Genomic DNA, 8,283 nt, shown 5'->3' with positions numbered 1-8,283 from the left:
TCATGGGGCTCTCAAAGGGTTAATGCAGTGTAAGAGACCCTGACACACTCTCCTTAACTTGGTGTTCCCCTGGATTAGGAGGAAGGCTTGTGCTGTGGGGTAGCACAAACTAACGAACCAACAGATTGTCATAAAAATGTTTTTCGGATCATCATGAGGGATGATGAAATAGATCTGTGTTATGCAGAGAGACATGGAGAGGACAACAAGCAGTATCATGGTCCTGGCTGCTCTGGAATGAACCTGTAACCGGGGAATGCTGAAGTCTGATGTCTTCTGCTTCATCCTCCAGACGTGTCCCCAGAGAGAAGTCAGTGTGAGCCCGATAGAAATGAGGGACAGCAGGAAGGGCAAACCGCATCCTGGCACGACCACAATGACTATGTTAGAGATATAAAAAGCCGGTGTTTCACTGACCGCACTGCAGTTGGCTATGAGACTGTAAGTGCTGTTTTCCTGGGGATCTATTTGCCGACAAGTCCACAGCGATGGGACACTTATAATAAAGGATCCCATGGCTGACATCAGCAGCACATTCTGCAACACAGAAGAAACCCATAGCTTCACTCGGAAGAAGAGACGATGCATGAAGTTGGCAATTTTGATGCAGTAGTAGAAACAGAGCCAGGCAGTGAGCCAGAAGTTTAAGAATATTAAGGAAAGCTCAAGAAAAAACAGAGATGAGCAGATCTCACTGTAGAACCAGATGTGAGACCGGACCAGGAGCAGGAACCATTGTGTATTCATTATACACTGCAGCATTAAATTAGACAGTCCCATACTAAGTAGGATTAGATCACACTGATTCAGGCTGGTATCTTTTCTCCAGTTTCTGTAGCTCACAGCCATGATACACAAGTTGAAGATGGTGCCTGCTATGCAGGGAATTGTACTGATGGTTACCACCAATACATGAACCCAAGGCTCCATATTGCTCTTCTGCGTGTGTTACTGCTCTTCCTCTCTGATGTATGAGCGTTACACCTGATGCCTCGGTATCTGACTGGCACATGGGGCAGAGCCGGGATAAAATAAACGTGTGTGCAAAGCACATGCAAATGTCCTGGTGTCTCCTTTCTGGGTTTCTTCTAGATGTTGTGGTTGGGATCTCTCAGATCACATCTCTGGCACCGAACCTTTATTTGGGTTCTATCAGTTAATTTCCAGAATTTACAGTAAGAATAAAACGTGTTTCCAGCTTCACAGAAAAGTGACGATAGGGTTCAGAGAACATAAAAAGGGTTTGTCAGTAACGTGGTAATGTTCCCACGCAAAAAATAGCAAATAATAATTTTAATTTCCAGAAAGGATTTGTTGAGATTAATATTCTCCACATTAACGAGTCCCGCTAAAAATCTAACGAAAGAGATTAAAACAGATTATTTCTGGGACACTTTCCCAATCTGGACACCTAAGTATTACCTAAAGGTTATATACAGGGCTAATGGAGGGGCAGCATACATTCTATATGTATATGGCTCTCTCCTAGACTGCTGCGCCCAACATGAACAGACATGAGATACAGGGACCTGCAGTATAATATGGGGGTAATTATTTAGCACAGTGAGAAGCCAAACAGCCGGAGACTTTGTGTTCTGTGCAGAGATTTCTCCCTTTCTGGGTGTGTGCGTTCCTGAGCTATCTTCCTGTAAATGTTAAATGTGGGAGGGTACACAAAGCTGGTCGTTTTCCTCATAGGAAATACTGTTTTGGTTATTTCTTGATTAATTCTGCTTAATATGTTTTGTAAAGGGGGAATTTTCAATTATATAAACTGGATATTCTTTTAAATGTTTGTTTTGAGAATTTTCCAACTTCCACACCCAGTTTTATCCATTTCCAAACCCAGTTTTACCCATTTCCAAGCCCAGTTTTACCCATTTCCAAGCCCAGTTGAAGGCCTCAGCCAGCACCAGTATAACGTTACCCGGAGGTGGCAGCTCTGTGACTTTCATTTGCATTTCCAAATAACTTTGATGAAGAGAACATTTCATTTGGAAAGATTCAAATGTGATAGATGACATTAATACTCCCAGCAGGATCGGGTGATATGAGGAGATGCTGTTATTATAATAACTTTATAGAGCAAAGCCAAAGACCCTGACTGTGACAGAAAGGGTTAATCCCCCAGCATGCTGCGCTGCCTGAGACGTTTGGTGTTATAGTTTGTGGTAGAAATCCCCCTTACTTCCATGGGAAGTTGCTGGCGTTGCTCTGTACCCTAGACTACTGTGTGTATTGGACACCACTTGGACCTGTCTCCTCTCTGGCAGTGTGGGTGAGCAGGAGGGTAAGTGAGTTAGGAAGGGATGGGAGAGAGTTTGTTTTTTGTATGTTTGCCCACCACGGCAAACCCTGTCTTTTATTTATTTACATACCAAGGGATTGAAGGACGTAATGAAGAGAGGGTTCGACAGGAACTGCAGCAAGAAGAGGGCGGAGTGACAGAAGGAGACTAGAGGTGTAGGAATATATCATTGTCACGGGAGAGCAGCACTTTTAACACCTTTATACCTTTCTGGGACCATTCAATAGGCAAAACAAGGTAGTGGAATAAAATGTAGTTTATTCGGGTAAACCTGCGTACACACAATGAAATACAAAATACAGACGGAATACGCACTTACTGGGGGTCTAGGATTGAAAACTCGCCTCAAATCCCAGAACCCCGACTCGCAGGGCACCTGGTTCGGAAGGATTACCCTATCCCGAGCATCCTGGTCCTCTTTTCGGTTAGAATACCCCACAGGGACCGCTACGGTCTATTCTTAGAACTTGGTCCTTGCGTCTAACTTCGCTTCTGCTAGGCAGACTTTCCTAGCTCCAAAAAAGAAGACGGTCGCTCTGCTATTCGCAACAAAACAACTTTGAAAAGCCGCCAGTGCGTCACCGACTCAAGCCGGTACATGGTCTTTGTAAGGGATCGGGGGACACGCGCCTTACAGCGAGTCCTCGTCACCCCTGCTCCCAGTACTGCCGCTCGTCCCAGGCCCCCTCCCCGTCAGCTCCTTACCCGCTCCGGTCGGACGTCACGCCGCTCCTCCGCGGCACACGCCACCTCCGCCCACACGCTGCAGGGGCATGCGCGCGGGACTGTTACAGGGCGCGCGTGCAACCGTCCTCTTCTACACTCCTCCTGCAGCCTTGGCTCCACCTCCCAGCAGCTGGAGGCTATTCCCACTAGGGAACACCACACCAGGCCTCCTAACCTATCCCTGGGACCGCTCAGTCAAGTCCCCGCTCCACCTCTTGCTCCCATTGGTTCTTCTGCATTTATAGTTCCTGTCTGCCCTCTCCTTCCTCGCTCTGCACAGTTTTCCTGTGGCTCTTGGGTTACGGAGGTCTATGCCTGGCTCTCTTTTGTGTCGCAGCTCTTGCTCCAGTCCCTGCCCTCGTTTGATGCCCTTGGATTTGATCTCGGCTCTCGTTAGACTTCGTGTACCTCGCTACCCCCTGGACTCGGCTTTGGACCTCACTACGCTGCTCTCGCCTGCCCCTGACCTACGGCTTTCGGATCTTTACCCTCGGACCTCTGGCACCCCGGACGCGGCAAGTATCAGGCTAACCCTTTCTCACCAGGCCCGGCAACGCATCATACCACACTCCGTGCACACCATCACTGCTGTGGGTGCGTGTTATACCCTTACCCCCCTCAGTATTGGGGACAGGCCAGGTCTGCAGGCAGTCAAGCGTTACCCTTTGGGAGCCCCGTTACACTGACCATGGACTTTTTTAGCTCATGTTCTAGAGGAGATCAGGTTCTGCGCTCATGTGGAGAGCAAAGCGTGATCTTTCAGTAAAGAAGTGTATCCTGTTTATTGCGATGCAGACGTATTTTGGGACTGAACACATTTTATGTGGCTGTTTTTGCTAGTCCTCTGGAAGTGGGATCCAGTCTCTGACCCCACGGTTCTGGCTGGATTTATTACTGTACTTTAGTTAATACTTTGTGTAGCCGTCACATCCACATTAGTTTCTTCATCATGTAATGAGCCACTTACACTGCGGTGTCTGTAACACAATAAATATACAGCTGCTAGTAATAAATGTGCTCCCTTGTTTGTGTTTATAGACAGGTAATTGTACAGAGGGAAGGTACCGATGTAACAGCAGAACCAGAGCAGGAGCTAATGTCTCTCACTCGCCCAGGACTGGGAATGTATATAATATATCTAATTCCATACGGACAGGAAGGTGCTGTCTGTCACATACATCTCATCACAGGAAGTCTAAGGAACACACACACGGCACCAAATATATAATGCAACGTGAGGCTCAGTTTAGTTTTGTTTTTCACCTCCTTACACAATTGTCCAACTTTGTTACATATGAGATGCACCGTCTGTGCGTGGATCTCACTTCTCTTCCTTACCCCACAAAGTTCCTATTACACGACTTGCGTCCGTAATGTATAGGGTTTCTGTTTTACTCCTTTTTTATTATATAAACTCTGATCCTATACTGGGCCGCATGCAAGAAAACTCAGATAGAAAAAATCCCCACAATTTTGAAATCGCCATTTCTGACAGCGTTGCTATCACGGTACGCAGAAAGGCCTGAATATATATTTAATATAAAATGTATTACTAGTGTTATGGGATGGCGGTATCTCCTATGCATTGAAATGTCACGTGCGTCAAGACATTTCAATGCATTGGAGATACCGGCACCACAAACGGGGCCTGTATCTCGGGAAGCAGGGGGTCCCTGGACCTGAAACCAACGCTGTTCTGCTCCGGAGACCCCTGCTCACGTACACTTGTCATAAATGTTTAATTAAAATCTGTAGTAAGCACCAATACACAGCCCACCTCCTGTGCCCCAAAGTATTTAATTGATTATTAGAGGTTTTATTTAGGTAATTGATTGGTTGGCTAGTGCTTGTAATTTGTGTTTATGGGTGTTTAGGGGCTTGTTGAATATGTTTTATTCTTGTGTATTTTGGACATTCCTGCTTTTGTATTATGGTGTTCATTGACTGCTATAGTAGCTTATCATGCCCATATTATATGGGTATGATGAACTACTATCACAATCAATGGGTACAGGGTGGGTATAGTGGGTCCATGGTGGGTGGCAAGGCTTCCCGGGTGGGTAGTGGGCGAGGGTGTGTTAACCCCTTAATTACTTTAGCGATTATTAACCGCTAAGGTGATTAAGGGGCTAGGGGCCATTAGATTGTATGTTGTACGTAATCTTTCTAGCAACGGAGGACATGGCCCTGCAGTATGCTGATGAGGACGCCTTCATCTTGGCAGGGTTAAGTAGAACGGTATTTATTTACTTTATTTATGCTGCCTGGCTAATGTTGTGTTTAATAATGGGGGTTTACTGAATAGCAGTAGGATTTTTTGGTGATAAGCAGAGATAAGTGGCTTATCGCTGCTTACAGCATGAGGCCCACTCTGTGTGTTATTTTGTCACCTCTATCTGTAACAAGCACTGTACGCCTAATGTTACAGTAAATATAAAATGTTACAAGTATTGTCTTTGGGAAATAATTGAACATTTTGGGGAGATTGCCCTAATTTTTGGACACATTTGTCTAAACTGGGGTTTTATTCAATTAGTATTTTTTTCTGGTAGAAAGGGGGACGCTAGGAGTCCTGAGTTATAAATGATTAAATGCATCTTGGTGGTGGCAGTGTAATTGGTGTGTAGTGTGACCGTTTTGAGGGTGGGTGAGGGGGGTAATTTTTTGTATCCTAGTGAGTAAGGCAACTGGCAGTATTAGGGGGCAGTATTGGGGGGGAGGGTGACAGTAGGGGTTAGCCGGCATTCGTTAATAAAGTTGGAGCCCGGCTGGCTGCCCCTGAAACCGTTTGGCAAGGGCTGAGAGTGTCAGCTCTTGGGTCCAATATTGCACCTTACTGACTTTGGGAGTGGGAGTTTTAGGTGGGATTATTGGGTAAAAACGTGTTAAGATTTTGTGGAGGAGTTCGGGGGACAAAGTTACCGCTAGTCCCGTAATTCCCCCGACGCGCAGGCATGATTTGCGGGTGCGCGAGGTGATTATACCGGGGCTACACAGTGTCCCCCAGAATCCTGGTTTGTGAGCCCAAGTATCCCAGACCCATTTCGCTCACATGCATACGGTTCCCCAAGTGATCTTGGCACATCTCTGGCACCGAACCTTTATTTGGGCCGTATCAGTTATTTTCCTGAATTTACAGTAAGAATAAAACGTGTTTCGAGCTTCACAGAAAAGTGACGGGAGGGTTCAGAGAACATAAAAAAAAGGGTTTGTCAGTAACATGGTAAAGTTCCCAAGCAAAAAATAGCAAAAAATAATTTACATTTCAGAAAGATTTTGTTCAGATTAATATTCTCCACATTCACGAGTCCCGCTAAGAATCTAACGAAAGAGATTAAAACAGTTTATTTCTGGGTCACATTCCCAATCTGGACACCTAAGTGTTACCTAAATGTTATATACAGGGCTAAGGGAGGGGCAGCATACATTCTATATGTATATGGCTCTCTCCTAGACTGCTGCGCCCAACATGAACAGACATGAGATACAGGGACCTGCACTATAATATGGGGGTAATTATTTAACATAGTGAGAAGCCAAATAGCCGGAGACTTTATGTTCTCTGCAGAGATTTCTCCCTTTCTGGCTGTGTGCGTTCCCGAGCTATTTTCCTGTAAATGTTATATGTGGGAGCGTACAAAATGCTGGCCGCCATTTTCTTCATAGGAAACACTGTTTTGGTTGTTTCTTGATTAATTGTGTATAATATGGTTTGTAAAGGGGGAATTTCCAATTATATAAACTGGATATAATTGTAAGTGCTTGTTTTGAGAATTTTACGCCTTCCAAAACCAGTTTTACCCATTTCCAAGCCCAGTTTTATCCATTTCCAAACCCAGTTTTGCCCATTTCCAAGCCCAGTTGTAGGCCTCAGCCAGCACCAGTATAATGTTACCCGGAGGTGGCAGCTCTGTGACTTCCATTTGCATCTCCAAATAACTTTCATGATGAGAACATTTCATTTGGAAAGATTCAAATGTGATAGATGACATTAATACTCCCAGCAGGATCGGGTGATATGAGGAGACGCTGTTATTATAATAACTTTATAGAGCACCTGGCAAAGCCAAAGAACCTGATTGTGACAGAAAGTGTTAATCCCTCAGCATGCTGCGCTGCCTGAGCCGTTTGGTGTTATAGTTTGCGGTAGAAATCTCCTTTTCTTCCATGGGAAGTTGCTGGCGTTGCTCTGTGCCCTAGACTACAGTGTGTGTTGGACACCACTTGGACCTGTCTCCTCCCTGGCAGTGTGGGTGAGCAGGAGGGTAAGTGAGTTAGGAAGGGATGGGAGAAAGTTTGTTTTTTGTATGTTTTCCCACCACGGCAAACCCTGTCTTTTATTTATTTAAATACCAAGTGATTGAAAGACGTAATGAAGAGAGGGTTCGACAGGAACTGCAGCAAGAAGAGGGCGGAGTGACAGAAGGAGACTAGAGGTGTAGGAATATATCATTGTCACTAGGAGAGCAGCACTTTTATCACCTTTATACCTTTTTGGGACCATTCAATAGGCAAAACAATGTAGTGGAATAAAATGTAGTTTATTCGGGTAAACCCGCGTACACACAATGAAATACAAAATACAGACGGAATACGCACTTACTGGGGGTCTGGACGCACTTACTGGGGGTCTGGGGTGAAAACTCGCCTCAAATAGGTGCAGGGCGCCTGGTTGGTAAGGCTTACCCTTTCCCGAGCTTTCTGGTACTCTTTTCGGTTAGAAAACCCAACAGGGACCGCTACGTTCTATTCTTAGAACTTGGTCCTTGCGTCTGACTTCGCTTCTGCTAGGCAGACTTCCCTAGCTCCACAAAAGAAGCCGGTTGCTCTGCTATTCGCAACAAAACAACTTTGAAAAGCCGCCTTTGCATCACCGACTCAAACCGCTAAGTGGTCTTGTTCTCTGATCGGGCCGTCTCCTTACAGACACTCTTCTGAGCTATCTCTAGGATGGAAATCAGACTGGCGACTAATCAGAGCGTGGGAATTTTCCCAAAAGCATTCGTGAGCCGGAGGCCCGTCTGGCTTTACCAAATCAATGGAGGTGGAATGCTTAGGCCTGAAAAGCCCGGCGAGGGGGAAATATGAATCCGCCAATGGGAAATGCGCCTACCAGCAGCAACTTCCCCCAGCCAACCCATTGCCACCCGCTGGGCAGGCTCCACCAGGTCTGGCAGTCCTGAAGGTGCCCCAGTGGGGTGCCCTTTGTTCTCTGGACCTTGTACCTCGCCCTTCCCCGCTCACCAAAC

General features: G+C 45.9%; 1 protein-coding gene across 1 annotated transcript; it reads right to left on the bottom strand.

Annotated features, from left to right (window-relative positions):
* On the bottom strand, positions 1 to 930 carry LOC142462920 (taste receptor type 2 member 7-like). The gene has a single exon (XM_075565135.1). It carries the CDS (start codon positions 928 to 930, stop codon positions 1 to 3), a length of 930 nt encoding a protein of 309 aa, XP_075421250.1.
* Positions 931 to 8,283: the final 7,353 nt, after the last annotated feature.

The sequence above is a fragment of the Ascaphus truei genome, chromosome 11, assembly GCF_040206685.1.
Source record: "Ascaphus truei isolate aAscTru1 chromosome 11, aAscTru1.hap1, whole genome shotgun sequence".
NCBI classification, from domain to species: Eukaryota; Metazoa; Chordata; class Amphibia; order Anura; family Ascaphidae; genus Ascaphus; species Ascaphus truei.
This window is presented reverse-complemented; position numbering and strand designations above follow the sequence as displayed.